The sequence below is a fragment of the Doryrhamphus excisus genome, linkage group LG12 (assembly GCF_037039965.1).
Source record: "Doryrhamphus excisus strain RoL-2023G ecotype Guam linkage group LG12, RoL_Dexc_Guam_v1.1, whole genome shotgun sequence".
In the NCBI taxonomy this organism is placed as follows: Eukaryota; Metazoa; Chordata; class Actinopteri; order Syngnathiformes; family Syngnathidae; genus Doryrhamphus; species Doryrhamphus excisus.
The window spans coordinates 19,392,501-19,412,421 of NC_136368.1; the positions used below are offsets into that span (position 1 = coordinate 19,392,501).

A 19,921-nucleotide genomic window follows, 5' to 3' on the forward strand; every position below is an offset into this window, starting at 1 on the left:
AGTACGATAATTATGTCTTATGTTTCTTGAATATTGACTGAATGATGTGGGGCTGCTGCATTGATTGTATGTGTGAGCAAATCCTAAGAGACGACTGTACATGCTCACTGGTGGAGAAAAAGACTTCAGAGTCTTTCTCCTGGTATTTGACAAGGTTTTAACACGTTAATGAGTACTTGACTCACATGATCGAGCTTTTGTTGTCGGATGGGAATGTTAAACGCAGATATTTGACACGCCGTCTTCTATGGAATTTTAATAAGAGCTGTTGTCATTGACACAGAGAGTGTCGTTATTAAAGGAGCTTGTGATCTGGCAGGATGCGATCGGATTTTTAATATTGGCACGGTTAATTAGTGAGGATGCTGCTTTGTCATTGTGTTCATAATCATTTTTGGGTTTTTTCCCCCCCAGTGTGTTCTAAAGATATAAAAACAGATAAAAGAAGTCTATTCTGTGTTCTGAAAAATCTCAATAAAGCGCCAAGAACGCCCGATTTACATAATGTGACATGCGTCAGACCACTACCACCACATATGTTGCTATGGGAAATCAATGCACCCAGAAAGGAAGTTCCAGTAATGCTTAAAATGACCAAAGTATGGCAAAATACTATACATATCACTATATTGACACTTACTATGGTACCCATTATGTCATTGTATGGTCATATCACCTCGTACTTCGGTACAAGACAAAAAAAAAAGAAAAATTTTTAAATTTCATTATTAAAAAAAACAACCTTAAACTGTATTATGGAAAGCAGGAAGTGAACAAATGTAACAGTTAAAAAAAACAAACAAAAAACCTTCAACTGTATTATGGAAAGCAGGAAGTGAACAAATGTAACAGTAAAAAAAAAACAAAAAAACTTAAACTGTATTATGGAAAGCAGGAAGTGAACAAATGTAACAGTTAAAAAAAACAAACAAAAAACCTTAAACTGTATTATCGAAAGCAGGAAGTGAACAAATGTAACAGTAAAAAAAAAAACAAAAAAAAAATTAAATTGTATTATGGAAAGCAGGAAGTGAACAAATGTAACAGTTACTGATTGTAAAAGTACCAGATGGAGGGGTAGAATTTAATAAGCTTTGCTTCTTCCTACTCCTTTTGGACATGTGGAACTGTGAACTGATGATGTGATGCATTCAATTGTAATCTGATGCATGTTCAAATGAAATTAAACCATTACCATTACCATATAAATAAAACAATAAAACTTCTCATTTTGGATGATGGGCAAAAATGTGATTTTTTTTTCCTTTAAGAACGGTTAGGTACAACGTGGCCAGTGGAACTACTTAATCATAAATTATTTTTAGCGTCTACCGGCCAGCAAATTGCACAATGATTTTCCGATGATTATCTACTATCCTGGAGATTCCTCGCTCATTTGTCAGCTTCATCATGGCCACGCTCTTATTCTCTTTTCTTTTTTGTACTGTACGAGAGACCACCTTGAGAAAGACAGAAAAACAACATTTTTACAATCAGTAACTGTTACATTTGTTCACTTCCTGCTTTCCTAATATAGTTTTTATATATTATATAGTTAATATAATATAATTTTCTTGTTTGTTTGTTTTATTTTTTTATTTTATTTTATTTTTTTTAACTTTTTAAAAAATTATTTAAATTTTTTAATTTTTTTAATTTTTGTGGCGTTAAACTTCCATAATTCTGCGCCACCACAACAAACCTGTGCATGACAAGTTTTACACTCGGCTGCACGTCTTCATGTCTTTTCTGCAGACTGTTAATGTAATCACATGAATGCTGCTTGATAGATGTGCTGGGGAGGGGGCTGGGGGGGGGGCGAGGAGGATGGGGGTTGGGGGGGGGGGGGGTCTGGATTCCAGTACTTGTATCCCAGTGCTAACATCCGGAGATTTTAGAAGCCCAATAGCAATATCAAATCCGCACATCCCTACCCCTACTCTCATTCTGAGTTAGCTGGGATAGGCTCTAGCGATATAGACAATGAATGGATGAATGAATGAATGAATCGTGCGGCTTATACAAGATAAGATTAGGATGTGATGTAAAGTGTAGATTCTTTGACCTTCTTGGAAATGTTCTCTGGAGCTCTTTCCTGGAATTGTCATATCCTGTTATTGTGCTCCAGTCAAGTGCTGTCAAGTACGAGGAGTATAAAGTCTTTCTTTATAATTCCACACATAATCTCCACAGTGGTGCAAAACCTTGCATGTAAAACCATCATCAAGCTGCTTGATAATGTCTTCTTTTTTTTTTTTAAGCTGTATTGTTAAAGAATAAGAGCAGAATGACTCTTCTCTGTTGGTTTTTTCAAAGTCAAAGAAGCAGATTTAGAGTGGGGGTTTGTCATTCTTAATGTCTGCTCTATAATTATATGACTCATAGCAACTAGTCTTGCCTGCTGGTCTTTCTAAATGGTGTTCTAGTCAACGTGGAATAGACCACTGGGTTCTTTCAATATGCTGGGTCACTGCATCCATCTATTCATTCATTCATTCATTCATTTTCTACCACTTATCCTCACAAGGGTCGCAAGGGTGCTGGAGCCTATCCCAGCTGTCTTCTGGCACATATAGACAAACAACCATTCACACTCACATTCATACCTATGGACAATTTGGAGTCGCTAATTAACCTAGCATGTTTTTGGAATGTGGGAGGAAACCGGAGTACACGGAGAAAACCCACGCATGCACGGGGAGAACATGCAAACTTCACACAGAAATGTCAGAGAGTGGAATTGAACACAGGTCTCCAAGCTGTGAGGCCTGCACGCTAACCCATCACATCATCAGTTCACAGTTCCACATGTCCAAAAGGAGTAGGAAGAAGGAAAGCTTATTAAATCCTACCCCTCCATCTGGTACTTTTACAGTCAGTAACTGTTACATTTGTTCACTTCCTGCTTTCCTAATATAGTTATTATATAGTTAATATAATATAATTTTCTTGTTTGTTTAATTTTTTCATTTTTAAAACATTTTTTAAACTTTTAAAAAAATTATTACATTTTTTTTTAATTTAAAAAAAAAAAAAATATTTTTTTTTTATGTGGGAGGAAACTAGAGTCAAACCCACGTATGCACGGGGAGAACATGCAAACTCCACACAGAGATGGCTGAGGGTGGAATTGAACTCTGGTCTCCAAGCTGTGAGGCCTGCACGAGAACCACTTTGTGCTAACCACTATTCCCTTGTTTTTTTTTTTTAAAATGATAATCGACATTGCTAAACACTGTTTGATTTTGGACCATCAACCTGTAGGATACATTAGGTCCCCTCAGAGAAGATAATTCAGTTCAGACTTAGCTACTTTTTCCAAAAAAAAGCTTATTTTGTGACATTTTTAACTAAAATGTATTCATTAAACTATGCTTTGCCTGTTTGAAAATGTTGTTTTTCTTTATTTATGCCAAGCTGCTGCACCCCAATTGAAGTCATATGGCATATCCTTACCTAAAATGTAACCATCTCTGTTTTTTCCAGAGACCCCAACCAGCCTGTTCCTCAAGACACCAAGTTCATCCACACCAAACCCAATCGCTTTGAGGAGGTGGCCTGGTCCAAGTACACCCCTAAAGAGCAGCTATACCTCCACATCGGCCTGAAGCCCCGTGTGAGAGACCACTACCGTGCGACCAAGATTTCCTTCTGGCTCCAGCTGGTTCCTCACCTGCATCACGTCAACGAGCTCCTCCAATCGGTGTCCTCCTTCACCCATAGTCCATCTCCGCAGGATGACACCCCATACTCATACACTAAGCGTCTGTCCAAGGGCTGGCCTCCGAGTAGCACACGTCATCCCGGTTCCCAAGGAGGGACCCCCCAGCCGCCGGAGTCGGCTCTAGGACAGGGAGGACATGAAAACGGCGTCCACGTGCCCAATGAGGACTACTCAACAGAACTCTCGGTAACCATCGCAGTTGGAGCGTCTCTGCTGTTTCTCAACATCTTGGCGTTCGCTGCTCTGCTTTACAAGAAAGATAAAAGGAGGCTGGAGCATCGCAGGCCTCGTCCACTTCCTGCTCCGCGACGCGATATTACCGCCGCTGATGTTGCTGCTCACCTTCAGGGGGAAGGACTGATGTCGTTACAGGTAAGTCGGTTGTCTATTTGTTTTGAATGACCGCATTACCGAATGCAAACCCAGATCTGGTTTGCGTTCCCAACAAGTAGTTGTGTGGAAATATGGGCTAATGACTATAAAAGCAATCTTCACTCGCTAAATGTACTGCAAAAAAGGCCAGTAAGGATAATTCATAATGCTGCCTACAGAGAACATACTAACTCCTTATTTACTAACTCCTTATACTTAGTGCAATTCCGCCCTCGGCCATCTCTGTATGGAGTTTACATGTTCTCCCCGTGCATGCGTGGGTTTTCTCCGGGTACTCCGGTTTCCTCCCACATTCCGAAAACATGCTAGTTTAATTAGCGACTCCGAATTATCCATAGGTATGAATGTGAGTGTGAATGGTTGTTTGTCTATATGTGCCCTGTGATTGGCTGGCCACCAGTCCAGGGTGTACCCCGCCTCTTGCCCGGAAGACAGCTGCCTCTGTTGCACGGCAGTCGAGTGGTTACCGTGCAGGCCTCACAGCTAGGAGACCCGAGTTCAATTCCAGTCTCGGCCATCTCTGTGTGGAGTTTGCATGTTCTCCCCGTGCATGCGTGGGTTTTCACCGGGTACTCCGGTTTCCTCCCACATTCCAAAAACATGCTAGGTTAATTAGCAACTCCAAATTGAATGTGAGTGTGAATGGTTGTTTGTCTATTTGTGCCCTGTGATTAGCTGGCCACCAGTCTAGCGTGTACCCTGCCTCACTTAAGTACTTGAAAGTGTTACTATCTATTACTATGTACTAAGTATGTTGATATGATCCTGTTTGGTTAAATATTGCAATATTAACATAAATACAAACACATCACTAAAAAGTATTCAGAAGTCAGTAATGGGACATTTTCATAGAAACGCCTCATGTGGGGGTAGTACAAAGAATGAGTATCTTTATGGTCTCCTCTTTTGCCAGTGGATCAGCTGGCAATGGAGCACATCTGCAAAAACATAGCTTGCCATCAGAGCGAGAGTGTGTATGTGTTTGTGTGCATGTGTGTGTATGTGTGTATGTGCTGTGTCCAGGTGCCTCACTTGGTACCCATTTAAACTCATCTGCTGACTATTTGGCATGTTGTTTGTTCTGTTTGTTGGCTCACACGCTGGCTTATTGAGCGCTAAATGCCAGATTTCCTTTAGAGCTGACATGCTCTGCTGATTGTCGCTGCACTTCTATTCTGCTCTCTATATTCAGAATATCCGCTCTTATCCGGTGTCTATTATATTCCCCACTGCTACATTAGTGGGACATTTTTTTTCCTGAGAACATATTATGTGATGATGTAATTCTGACTGCAGGAGGTTTATCGACATGAAAAAAATGCCAAATTTTAATTTTACAAACATTTTTTTTAGACCCAAACCAAAATCAATTAGCATATAGAAAGGAGTCTTTGAATTATTTTTGACTGTAATAAACATATTACCAAAAACAGTCAGTTTGTTTGAATGACACTGCATAATGTTAATAATAAATAATATACAATTATATATACTTTTTTATGGCAGTTAATTGGTTCCAGACCAGGCTGCACGGCGGTCGAGTGGTTAGCGCACAGACCTCACAGCTAGGAAACCAGTGTTCAATTCCACCCTCGGCCATCTCTGTGTGGAGTTTGCATGTTTTCCCCGTGCATGTGTAGGTTTTCTCCAATTTATCTATATGTGCCCTGTGATTGGCTGGCCACCAGTCCAGTTGTGTACCCCGCCTCTCGCCCGAAAACAGCTGGGGTAGGCTCCAGTTGCTAATTAACCTAGCATGTTTTTGGAATTTGGGAAGAAACTGGAAAAAAAAAAAAACGGGGAGAACATGCAAACTCCACACAGAAATGGCCGAAGATGGAATCAAACTCAGGTTTTTTGCTGTGAGGCCTGCATGCTAACCACTCGGCAGTGCATATAATAAATGCCAATTAAGTTCTAGTCATAAATGAGTATATGCAGGTTAGCCATAATGGCTAAGTAGTTTGGCAGTCAGATTACTAAATATTTTGCTAAATTATTATTATTAAATATGTATTATATTATTATTATATTTATTATTCATATTTATATATTATTATTATTAGCCCACATTTTTATATTATTATTATATTATTTATGTATCTATGATATATATATATATATTGAATATTTATTATTCAGGTGGCACGGCGGTCGAGTGGTTAGCGTGCAGACCTCACAGCTAGGAGACCAGGGTTCAATTCCACCCTCGGCCATCTCTGTGTGGGTTTTCTCCGAGTACTCCAGTTTCCTCCCACATTCCAAAAACATGCTAGGTTAATTAGCGACTCCAAACTGTCCATAGGTATGAATGTGAGTGTGAATGGTTGTTTGTCTATATGTGCCCTGTGATTGGCTGGCCACCAGTCCAGCGTGTACCCCGCCTCTCGCCCGAAAACAGCTAGGATAGGCTCCAGCACCCCCCGCCGCGACCCTCGTGAGGAAAAGCGGTAGAAAATGAATGAATGAAATATTATATAAAAATTTAATATTTTACTATTATTACTAAATTGCTATTTACTAAATAAACAAAATGTCACCCCGACTATAAGAACATCTATAAAACATCACATAGACCTGGGAGAAGCCATTAATGATTCAAATCTATCTCTGAAAGCATAAAAAAAGTCACATAATAACACACACAACACGGAATCGGAAGTGACATTGAAAGAAAAAGGTTTCAAAAGTATCTGCGACTGTCAAATTTAATTTAGTAGCGAGCCGCCTCAAATAAATGAACATATGAGAAACTCCGATTGGTGTATGAACAAATAAGTGGAACCCTCAAGTGGCTCCACTCCCGCAAGGCCACTATGACGCCCGGCAGCTCTGTCATAATTCTTTTCAATGGGGGTCAGTGAGGGTCAGGCAGCCACTGTTCAGTTCCTTGACTCTAAAAGCAAGGAACCTTATCCTGAACAACAATGGAGTCATCACTAAAACTGTCAGCATTGACTCCACTCCTGTGCAAAGCTGCAATTGTGATCAACGGCTCCTTTCGGCGTTGGTCAGGTGACTGCTTCCCAGTTTCGTGGTCTCCTACGAAGATTGTCCAGTCATTTTCTTCTCCAATATGATCTCAGGGAAGAACTAAATTTGAAACACTTCTATGCTAGGACTACGTTAAAAAGCCATAGCATTTCAGTATGTGGAATCAAACTATGGAATGGATTGAGTAAGACCCTCAAACAATGCACAACGATGAGCCAATTCAAGAAACAATACAAGCAGTTGATGTTTGCTAAATACAAGGATGAAGAGTCTTGAACCAGTCATGATGTGCTATACATATCACTATATTGATGGTTACTATGGTACCCATTATGGCATTGAATGCTCATATCACCTCCTACTTCAGTACAAGGTACATTATTAAAAAAAGAAAAAAAAACTTAATTATGGAAAGCAGGAAGTGAACAAATGTAACAGTAAAAAAAAAAAAAAAAAACCTTAAACTGTATTATGGAAAGCAGGAAATGAACAAATGTAACAGTTAAAAAGACAAACAAAAATCCTTAAACTGTATTATGGAAAGCAGGAAGTGAACAAATGTAACAGTTAAAAAGACAAACAAAAAACCTTAAACTGTATTATGGAAAGCAGGAAGTGAACAAATGTAACAGTAAAAAAAAATTTAAACTGTATTATGGAAAGCAGGAAGTGAACAAATGTAACAGTAAAAAAAAAACCAAACCTTAAATTGTATTATGGAAAGCAGGAAGTGAACAAATGTAACAGTAAAAAAAACAAACAAAAAACCTTAAATTGTATTATGGAAAGCAGGAAGTGAACAAATGTAACAGTAAAAAAAAACAACAAAAAACCTTAAACTGTATTATGGAAAGCAGGAAGTGAACAAATGTAACAGTTAAAAAAACAAACAAAAAACGTTAAACTGTATTATGGAAAGCAGGAAGTGAACAAATGTAACAGTAAAAAAAACAAAAAAAACTTAAATTGTGTTATGGAAAGCAGGAAGTGAACAAATGTAACAATCAGTAACTGTTACATTTGTTCACTTCCTGCTTTCCTAATATAGTTAAAATAAAGTACGAGGTGATATGACCATACAATGACATAATGGGTACCATAGTGACTGTCAGTATAGTTAGGGTTTTCTGAGGTTTCTTTGGTTTGTTTTGTTTTTCCAGTAATGAGATTCACTCATTCGAGATGTTAATCTCCAATAATCTACAATCCTTATCCTTAATTACAATCACGACCATGTCGTTTTGAGAATAGTGTGACTGCGCGTGAGCTGCATATAGCGCACTCTTCACCGAGTGTGGAATAGTCCCGAGTTCTCAAGCGAGTCTCGTGTTTACAGACCAAAAATTAAAAAGAGAGACCACCCTTACCTCTCCTCGACATGGTGGTCTGGAAGCCCTGGTTTACACCACATTATCAGATTTAAGAGGGTTTGAAATGTTTATTGATGAATACATGATTTATTCACACCAGGGCTGTCCAAAGAAGACACTTTTAATCTATATTTAATTTAGATTACTACCCATTTATTACACATTTATTATTAATTGTGCTGTGTTTTGCTTTCTGTGCTTCTTAATGGTGTTTTTATACAATGAACCTCGAGATGCGATCGTACAGGAGCACTCATCCGTGCCAGTTAGTCATTTTAATAATTTAATAAATTATTTTGAGTTATCACATTCATTTTGACAGCCCTACTAACTCTAATACTCAAATACATCCGACCAGAACAAAGAGTCATTGTTGATGGGGATGTCGAACTATCCCTTCAAGTATTCATTCTTTGGACGAATCGGCCATAGTCAACCATGAAACAGCATCATTTATTCATCATCAGATTATTTATTAATGAATACATTTTCGGAAAACCGCAATAGAGTGAGGGAACGATGTTCTAACCGCAATGGGTTAGAGTACATTTGTACAGTGGTAACTCGGTTGTCTTTATTAATTTGTTCCAAAAAGTCAGACGAAAACCAGAACATACGAAATCTGTTCAATTTCTCCTATAGGAAATAATGTAAATGTAATTATCGACAAAATATTCAACAAAAATACATTTTATGGATAATAATTACAGCTTTACGTGCAGAAAACAATGCTAAATATTTATAAATGGTGAAAGAATTAAATTTATTGTTGATGCAATACTGGCGAGATCAAATTCTTTTGTCGTTTTGTTTCTCATCTTTTTTTTCATCAAATACCTGACAGGGTTCTTTGTTTGGCCACTGGATTTCATGGAATAATGCAGTACAACGCAAACAGACTAGTTTATTCCATGCGGAATGTGTGCAAAAACTCTGGATTATTTTTTTTGAATAAAAACCAAATCATAGCAAAGCTGCAGTGTACAAAACCATTTTTGACTGTATAGTATATGACAGTACTGTATTCTGAGGTTACTTACTATGGTACCCATTATGTCATTGGATGCTCATATCACCTCGTACTTCGGTACAAGGTACATTATTAAAAAAAGAACAAAAAAACCCTTAAACTGCACTATGGAAAGCAGGAAGTGAACAAATGTAACAGTCAAAAAAAAAAAAAAAAACCTTAAACTGTATTATGGAAAGCAGGAAGTGAACAAATGTAACAGTAAAAAAAACAACTTAAATTGTATTATGGAAAGCAGGAAGTGACCAAATGTAACAGTTAAAAAAAAACAAAAAAACTTAAATTGTATTATGGAAAGCAGGAAGTGAACAAATGTAACAGTTAAAAAAACAAACAAAAAACCTTCAACTGTATTATGGAAAGCAGGAAGTGAACAAGTGTAACAGTAAAAAAAACACCTTAAACTGTATTATGGAAAGCAGGAAGTGAACAAATGTAACAGTTTAAAAAACCAAACAAAAAACCTTAAACTGTATTATGGAAAGCAGGAAGTGAACAAATGTAACAGTAAAAAAAAACAAAACCTTAAACTGTATTATGGAAAGCAGGAAGTGAACAAATGTAACAGTTAAAAAAAAACAAACAAAAAACCTTAAACTGTATTATGGAAAGCAGGAAGTGAACAAATGTAACAGTAAAAAAAAAACAAAAAACTCAAATTGTATTATGGAAAGCAGGAAGTGAACAAATGTAACAGTTACTGATTGTAAAAGTACCAGATGGAGGGGGAGGATTTAATAAGCTTTGCTTCTTCCTACTCCTTTTGGACATGTGGAACTGTGAACTGATTATGTGATGCATTCAATTGTAATCTGATGCATGTTCAAATGAAATTAAACCATTACCATGTATACACAATTACATTAAAAGTACGTCTTAATGGTTTTTATGAAATGAATGAACTGGTTTATCGATATTTCCAGGTGAAGCAACTGGAGTCAGACGCCGCATCAGCCGACGAGCGGAACAACACACACCACCACCACACTCTGGACACGCTGGACGCGCTGGACGGCTTGGACACCCAGGACATCTACAGCACCCTGGACACCGTGCGTCTCACTTGCCCGCCCGACTACACCCTCACCTTGCGCCGCTCGCCCGACGACGTCCCACTCATAACCTCTCTGACCCCGGGCTCACTACCCGTGACCCCCGGGTCGCACTCTGTTACCCCCGCCACGCCCATGACCCCCATGACACCCGGATCGGTGGTCGGCATGAGAATGGGCCACCCTCACCAGGGATACACACACCACAGCCCGTACAGTAATACACACTTGCCGCACACACACATCTCCACGCACACACACTCCACCACGCGTGTATAACCGCAGCGAGAATCTTGCCCCTAGTGGGACATAATTACTACACACATGCTTACACACATTAAACAAGTACAAGACTCAAATACCTCTACTAATTACCCTGCAGGATTGTTCCACGTGGAGACAATACAATAGGAACGGGGGACTAACAGCTGTGTGGGAGCAGATGAAGAACTGGAGATGCAGTTCTATGCATCGCTTTCAACCATGACACCTTCTGCTTTTTCTATGCTCCGGGAACAAAAAAAAAGGGGGGGGGGGTCAGTTGTGGACTATCTTCTCTAAAGAAATGTGGGGGGGGGACCACACACACACACACACACACACACAGACTGCTGACGTCCACCTGAACAACCTGTGAAATGTGAATGTAGCCTTTTATTTTTGTTTTATTATTATTATTATTATTTTTCAACTAAAAAAAACAACCTACCCGAGAATCCGAAAAAATACAAGGAATATATATTTAAAAGAAAATAACCTTAGCTGAAAAGAAAGTGAGAGATTCATCAAAAGGAGGGGGGGGAACTGAGGTTATTATAGTATACCAGCCCCTCTGAGATGTTACACCCAAGCATCACCCGTACCAGCTATGTGTTCGAACCCTGTAAATAGAATAGAAGGATGATATATTATAATTTCTAGCATTTACTTGCATCGACTTATTTAACCACATTATTGCTTTCATTTCTGATATTACTCTTATTATTGTATAGATGTCCTGAAGCAAGGTCGGTTTGTATGTCTCTCTCACCCACTCTAGTACGTAACGCTTCATTTAAAACGGCTTTATTCGCTATATGCCATCATTCCGATAAGTCTCATTGTAATTGTATACTTGTTTAGTCGTTGAAATATGGGCATTTTTGGAAAAAAAAAACAACAAAAAAACAACACGGTCCTGTCTATTTGTTTGACGACTGGATGATGAGATAGTATTGTGTAGATAATGCAGCATCGGTACGATGATTGATCACCAGCCAAATATCAATAATCATTGAAATCCTTTTCCTTTCTCCATCTGAAGCAGCTGTTCCAGTTTAGAATGATCAATATAGATATCAATATAGATATTGTAAAGAATAACAACATAATTGAGGGATATATCTATCAACAAATTCATGGCAAGTAAATTCAGATTAATTCGATTTCTATTCCTGAGTCCCAATTAATGAAACAAATCGAATATTGATAGAAATAGTTAATAAAAAAATCAAAATAGGCTTTTTACAACATAAGTTTGGATGATGGAGTATTAGGTCCACATTGAAAATTCTGCGAAAAACTGCGCCGTTCTAAGTAAGAGCTAGGCTTGCCTATGCTCTGTTTTTACGATGACACCTAATATTACGACTTCATTCTCAAAATATTTTTTTCTTTTTTTTTTTCTTGTAAATTACTTTTTATTTATACTCATAAATTTTGGACTTTTGTTCCTGTAAATTTATGACTTTTTTTCGGGTTTAATTTGTGACTTTATTTTTGTAAATTCATGACTTTATTGTCGAAAGCTAAGATTCTTGTTTTTTTTTCAATGTGGTCCGATTACTCTGTCGTATTTTGATGATGTGCCTATGCGTAACACACGCCGACGTACTATTCAGCAACTTTTGGGAGTATTTTTCCCGTGTATTTTTTCCGAGGCACCAAAAATTTCACTTTAGCCTGCACAATATTAATAATTAAAAATAATAATACACAGATGCTAATCGAGGAAGGTACTATTGAGCAACTTTTGGGAGTATTTTTGCCATGTATTTTTTCCGAAGCACCAAAAATGTAACTTTAGCCTGCACAATATTAATAATTAATAATACTAATAATACACAGAAGCTAATCGAGGGAGGTACTATTCAGCAACTTTTGGGAGTATTTTTCCCGTGTATTTTTTCCGAGGCACCAAAAATTTAACTTTAGCCTGCACAGTATTAATAATTAATAATAATACACAGAAACTAATCGATTCTCAGGATGTCCTCCATGCTCGGATTCCCAAAAAAGTACAGTACACTAAAAAAAAAACATACTTTCTACATATAATATATTTCATGGCAACCACTTCCACAGAATTGTAATATGTTTGTATTTAAATTATATTAACAATATTGATGTTAAAATATTCAAATATACTTTCAAAATGATACTTTTTTGAATACTCCTATCCAGAAGGCAAAAAAAAAAAATCGGACACATTTTTCGTATATTTCGTTATTATGAATATGACGGCCATGACTAAAAATATTGCTGAAAAACTTGTCATTTCCATGATTGAGGCTTGAATGAATTATGTCCAACATAACTCATTTGATGTTATAGACCTTGCAAAGTCATATCTGTGCATATTGCATTTTCCAACCTTGTAATGAACCATATTTTCTCAAATCAAATGTCCACCGAGATGCACATTGTAATATTTAATATTTAATCAAACTTCAGCTTCTTGTGGACAAAAATGACTATGGCTCTAATTTAGAGAGATTTTTGGAAGTTATCCAGCTGGCTTCACCGGGAACGCTTAAGGGCTCTTTTGTCAGATTGCGTCACCATATCATAGCATTTGGAGAATAAATATCAGGCCATCATATTAACCAGTCACGTCGCTGCTCTCATATCTGCCACTAAAAATTGACTGACAGCCAGTCCGGGGTTGCTATTGTAAATCTAAAAGCCTTGCCTCTTTGTCAACGATTCAACCGTTTGCACTTTCATTTGGCCCACTTTCACCTTTTCAAACAAGCCTCAACCCGGCTGTGCTGTTTTGGGTCGCAGTTCCGTGACCCTTACCCGAACCCCGTACTGTACCTCCAATGCTCCCAACCGTGCTGCTTTTGCCATACTATTTAATCCTAAAACCACAAGAGATTTCAGTTAGCTGACATCCGCACACCTGAAAAAAAGAACGCTGTTAAACTTGTGGATGACGGAGCTTTTGCAGAATTCCCATAAAAAAAAAAAAAACAACACGGAACGGGTGATGGAAGATTATTCTTTTTCATATTGACTAGGTGGTTGGATAGATTGTGTCAAGCATAAAAACATTTCTGCTGCATTTTTGAAGAATAAAAATATCAATATTTTACAATTTATGAGCAATTCAAATGCTGTGTATGTCTTCATTTGGTAAGAGAGGTATTATTATTAGTATTGTTTGGGGGTGAGTGGTTAGCGTGCAGGCCTCACAGCTAAGAGACCGGAGTTCAATTCCTTCCGTGCATGCGTGGGTTTTCTCCGGGTACTCCCACATTCCGGTTTCCTCCCACATTCCAAAAACATGCTAGGTTAATTAGCGACTCCAAATTGTCCATAGGTATGAATGTGAGTGTGAATGGTTGTTTGTCTATATGTGCCCTGTGATTGGCTGGCCACCAGTCCAGTGTGTTTTCCCCCCGCGACCCTTGTGAGGATAAATGGTAGAAAATGAATGAATGAGTTGCTGAATTTGGATGAGTGGTTAGCGTGCAGGCCTCTCAGCTAGAAGACTCAAGTTCGATTCCACCCTCGGCCATTGCTGTGTGGAATTTGCATGTTCTCCCCGTGCATGCGTGGGTTTTCTCCGGGTACTCCGGTTTCCTCCCACATTCCAAAAACATGCTAGGTTAATTAGCGACTCCAAATTGTCCATAGGTATGAATGTGAGTGTGAATGGTTGTTTGTCTTTATGTGCCCTGTGATTGGCTGGCCACCAGTCCAGGGTGTACCCTGGGATAGGCTCCAGCACCCCCGTGACCCTCGTGAGGATAAGCGGTAGAAAATGAATGAATGAGTTGCTGAATTTGGAAGAGTGGTTAGTGTGCAGGCCACGCAGCTCGGAGACGTAAGTTCGATTCCATCCTCAGGCATCTCTGTGTGGAATTTGCATGTTCTCCCCGTGCATGAGTGGGTTTTCCCCGGGTACTCCGGTTTCCTCCCACATTCCAAAAAAACATGCTAGGTTAATTAGCGACTCCAAATTGTCCATAGGTATGAATGTGAGTGTGAATGGTTGTTTGTCTATATGTGCCCTGTGATTGGCTGGCCACCAGTCCAGGGTGTACCCTGGGATAGGCTCCAGCACCCCCGCAACCCTTGTGAGGATAAGCGGTAGAAAAATAATGAATGAGTTGCTGAATTTGGACGAGTGGTTAGCGTGCAGGCCTCACAGCTAGAAGACCCGAGTTCGATTCCGCTTTTGGCCATCTATGTGTGGAGTTTGTATGTTCTCCCCGTGCTTCTGTGGGTTTTCTCCGGGTACTCCGGTTTCCTCCCACATTCCAAAAACATGCTAGGTTAATTAGCGACTCCAAATTGTCCATAGGTATGAATGTGAGTGTGAATGGTTGTTTGTCTATATGTGCCCTGTGATTGAGGATAAGCGGTAGAAAATAAATGAATAAATGGGGGGAGTACAACTGCAATTTTTAATTTATGAAGTCATCTCATAAGATTTTTGCCACCAAAAAAAGGAAACTGCAGGAGTTGTGTGATGTAAACAGTTCCATTCTCGCCATTGATTAGCTATAACAGGAAAAGAAATAATCTGAAATGCTGACTGTGACAAAAAGCTGAAGAATTCAACCCATCATTAACCATAAATCTAACTAATTAAATAAAAAGGCCTCATACCTCTCGTTTCACTTTTTCTCCAATAAAAACACTTCAACGTCTTTATCGTTTCACCCTAGCGAATTCATCATTCACATAAAAAGTTGCCTCTCCACCAAATAAGGCAGCCATAGCTGTAAACAATGCAACAGTAGAAGCCCCTGCCAGCTGGCCAAAGAGACCCTGTGGGATGAGAAAGAACCAAATCCGTGGCCCACTTCCAGAGCGGACTGACGTCTCCGGCATTGTGTCTTCCCTCTAATCCCATTAACTCCATAAAAGTGCCGTTAATTTGATTGAGGAGAAGGCGACATATTTGAAAGCATCGGTTCAAGTCAAGAGGAGGTGTTATGGCGACACGTCAACACGGAACAACGGGACCCTGATCTGACACACAAGGAAATGGATTTGGATGGACTAACTCGAACCCGACTGGAATGCTGCACGCATAAGAGTAGAGCGACCATACATCCTGTTTTCGCAGGACACATGGTTTTTAGTCGTTTACCCAGGTTTTTATGGTAATGGTAATGGTTTTATTTCATTTGAACGTGCAGCAGATTACAATTGAATGCATCACATAATCAGTTCACAGTTCCACATGTCCAAAAGGAGTAGGAAGAAGCAGATCTTATTAAATCCTACCCCTCCATCTGGTACTTTTACAATCAGTAACTGTTACATTTGTTCACTTCCTGCTTTCTTAATATAGTTTACGTTTTTTTTGTGTGTGTCCCGTACCGAAGTACGAGGTGATTTTGAGTACTTTTAACTAATATGTTTTGATTAGATTGAACTATAGCTACATTAAGTAAGATTAACTTAAAAACATAGTACAACTTAAGATACTGTAAATCGGAATTCTCAAAATAATGAATTGGTATAAGTATTGTTAAGTTAAAATTTACAAAAGTTCTACTTATAAATGTTGATTGCCAGATGCATTATCTGTATTTTGGGTTTATTTAACAATTTTTGATTAATATGAACTTTTTGCGGGGCTGCACGGCGGACAAGTGGTTAACACATGCACACCTTCTTCCTATGGAAAGAGTTGAAATGAGAACGAAAATGAAAGAATGCCGAATGCATGGCAGAGAAAATGTGAATAAGAAAGCTATTTCTCTTTTCACCCCCAAATAAAAAAAAATATATCTAATATCAACTCCAAATATTAAAGCTCTGATATACTCAAATGTTTGAGTTTATGAATTCAAAAAAAATATGGCAACTGATTGCCTGACTTTTTTTGAGTTCTGCAAACTTATTCAGGTTCACAGTGTAATGTGTAAAACGATAGAATACAAGCAATACAATACAATCACTATATTGACAGTTACTACGTATGGTACCCGTTATGTCATTGTATACATTATTTAAAAAAAAAACAAAAAAAACCTTAAACTGTATTATGGAAAGCAGGAAGTGAACAAATGTAACAGTTACTGATTGTAAAAGTACCAGATGGAGGGGTAGGATTTAATAAGCTCTGCTTCTTCCTACTCCTTTCGGACATGTGGAACTGTGAACTGATTATGTGATGCATTCAATTGCAATCGGATGCATGTTCAAATGAAATCAAACCATTGCAATACAACTGTACAATAACTGAAGGTGTACAAGAACTGAGGCAAAAATATGACAGAAAACGGGCGTTTGTCTGCACTGTACTATACTGTACTGTACTGTATAGAGCAGGGGTGGGCAAACTACGGCCCGGGGGCCACATCCGGCCCACCAAGTGTTTGAATACGGCCCGCCCAATCTTTCCAAAGTATTTCATTTAAACTCAACATACAACCTGGCATCATGGCCTGAGCCAACCTTTTGATGGTTTTATCAATTTCGTTTTTTGACATGGACTGTTGTTTACAAAGTGCTTCTGAAAAAAGGGACACAAGCACATAATAATAATAATAATTATTATTATTATTAATATTAGATTATTAGATTATTATAATTATTATAATTATTATATTAATTATATATAATATTATTGTTATATTTGCATATTTTACATAATAATAATATAATTATTATTATTTGAATTTTATTGTAATTATTATAATATTTTATTATTTTTAAAATATTTAAATATAAATATAAAATAATAAATAATAATAGCAGATTGCATGACAATTTTACAGATACAATAATACCAGGTGGACTGTTACGTGTCTGCCCCCATATCAATGCGGCCCGCGAGTCAAAAAGTTTGCCCACCCCTGGTATAGAGGATAGAAAAATACCCGACATCTAACGTGTGAAAATGATCCAAGCTCGTTTTCCATAAAACAGTGTGACATTCTTCTCTCCTACTTTTCACTCGCCGGGCGGAGGAGAAACAAAGAGGTGGGAAAAGCGAGGTTAAAAAAAAGAAGTAATTGAGCCAGAAAATATTGAAAGAGGAGGAGAAGTGTAGGATGCAAGATGAATGATAATGGGACACGGGAGGGAGAGCAAATGAGATAATGTAAAGGACAGTAAATAAAGGATGCATGCAAGGGGGAGAGCAGAGCAAAGGAGGGAATAGATAGGGAACTCATTAAGGAATGGAACACAGCCTGCTTGTTTATTGGCTGGCCGCCTCCTTGTACTTAATCACTCCTGTCCGAGCCGTACACATACATGCCTCGCAGCGACCAGAGTACCCGAATCCTTTTTCCAGTGGCCTTTGTCATACTCTTTTCTCCCTGCCGGTTTATACTATCCTCTTATCTCTTCGCCATTCATTCCATTCTTTCATCCGTCCCACGGTTGCCCATCTCTTATTTTCTTCTTATCCAATAACCTTCAAATGATCTTCACAGCATCGTTGCATGTGAGGTCACAGCTCTCTCTCTCTCTCTCAAAATTCAGTTCTCGTCGTTACCCTGCCCTCTGTAACCTTCTCTTATTTGGTATCACACTCCATTTCTCAACCCCCCTCCTCCCTCTCCTTCTTCACCACAATACCATTTACTTTCCTCACTGCTCCTTTTCCATCAGTCTTTTCCTCTACTAGGAAGCTGCAGAAAAAAAGGTTACGTGAGGTTGTTTTTATGTGTGTGCGTGTTCTTGTCTTTCAGCGTGGGCCTATTACTGCCACAATGTTTTAAAAAGCTGTCTTTCAAGAAGCCGCCTCATTACATCTCCTTGGTGCTCCTTGTATTTATATTCTATTCTATCATGGTCCTCCTGTTTCATTTATACATGGACAAATTGTAGAACATGTCCTAAGGGGGGGGTGGTATTCACCATCAGACTTGACTTTTTTTTTTTTTTAATCATTAAACAACAGCAGTAACTCTGCTGGTCCAGCTGAGGTCAGCATTGTTTCTAATAATCCTAAAGGGGCAAGAACTCCTTGAGGGGAGAGATTAGAATATGCAGACATTTTACATTTAAAGTGTTATGAGCAGCATGGAGTTGCAGTGGTTGTGGTTTCATTTTTATTTTGGAACATGTTATATTGGACTAATTCACAATTCTATATGTCCCAAAAAAAAGGACTAGGAGGAAGCTTATGGAATGCTAACCACTTTCTGTTTCACATTGACTGCCTATGCGTTTGTTCACTTCCTGTTTTCAATAGAAATTAATGTTTGTAAGTCTATATAGTAAATTCATTCATTCATTCATTTTTCACCGCTTATCCTCACAAGGGTCGCAGAGGGTGCTGGAGCCTATCCCAGCTGTCTTCAGGCGAGAGGCGGGGTACACGCTGGACTGGTGGCCAGCCAATCACAGGGCACATATAGACAAACAACCATTCACACTCACATTCATACCTATGGACAATTTGGAGTCAACAATTAACCTAGCATGTTTTTGGAATGTGGGAGGAAACCGGAGTACCCGGAGTAAACCCACGCATGCACGGGGAGAACATGCAAACTCCATACAAAGATGGCCAAGGGTGGGATTGAACCCTGGTCTCCTAGCTGTGAGGTCTGCGCGCTAACCACTCGACCGCCGTGCAGCCATTTTTATTTTTATTTTTATTTTTATTTTTATTTTTATTTTTATTTTTATTTTTATTTTTATTTTTATTTTTATTTTTATTTTTATTTTTATTTTTATTTTTATTTTTATTTTTATTTTTATTTTTATTTTTATTTTTATTTTTATTTTTATTTGCATGGGTAAATTTGGAGTCGCTAATTAACCTAGCATGTTTTGGGAATGTGGGAGGAAACCGGAGTACCCGGAGAAATGGTGGAAGTAGTGGTAGTAGTAAAGGTGACACAAGGGCTCCATGTTTAGAGGGCTTTAATAATGTTAAAAAAAACATATTTAGAAGGTCGTAAACAGGTTTTCTATACTCTGACCATGACAATATTCTATTTTAGAATAAGGAATTGGTGGAAATCCCTCCGCGATAAACAAGGGAATCCTGTACTGCACTTCACTGCCATCTTGTGGAGTTAATAAAAATGACATCAAATTACATCATTACCTGCAGTCACAGCTGTTTAATGCCAGTGTTTTTGTTTTTGTTTTGGTGTTTCTTTGGAGCTTT

General features: G+C 38.3%; 1 protein-coding gene across 1 annotated transcript in view; it reads left to right on the plus strand.

Moving 5' to 3' along the window:
• Positions 1–13,800, plus strand: part of LOC131136023 (neuroligin-4, X-linked-like) — a 44,257-nt gene extending 30,457 nt beyond the window's left edge. Inside the window, exons 8-9 of the mRNA XM_058082483.2 lie at positions 3,487–4,096; positions 10,435–13,800. Of these exons, the coding sequence (XP_057938466.1) occupies positions 3,487–4,096; positions 10,435–10,842 (1,018 nt within the window). The 3' untranslated portion in view covers positions 10,843–13,800. The remainder of the gene's footprint in view (positions 1–3,486; positions 4,097–10,434) is intronic.
• The last annotated feature ends 6,121 nt before the right edge of the window (positions 13,801–19,921 follow it).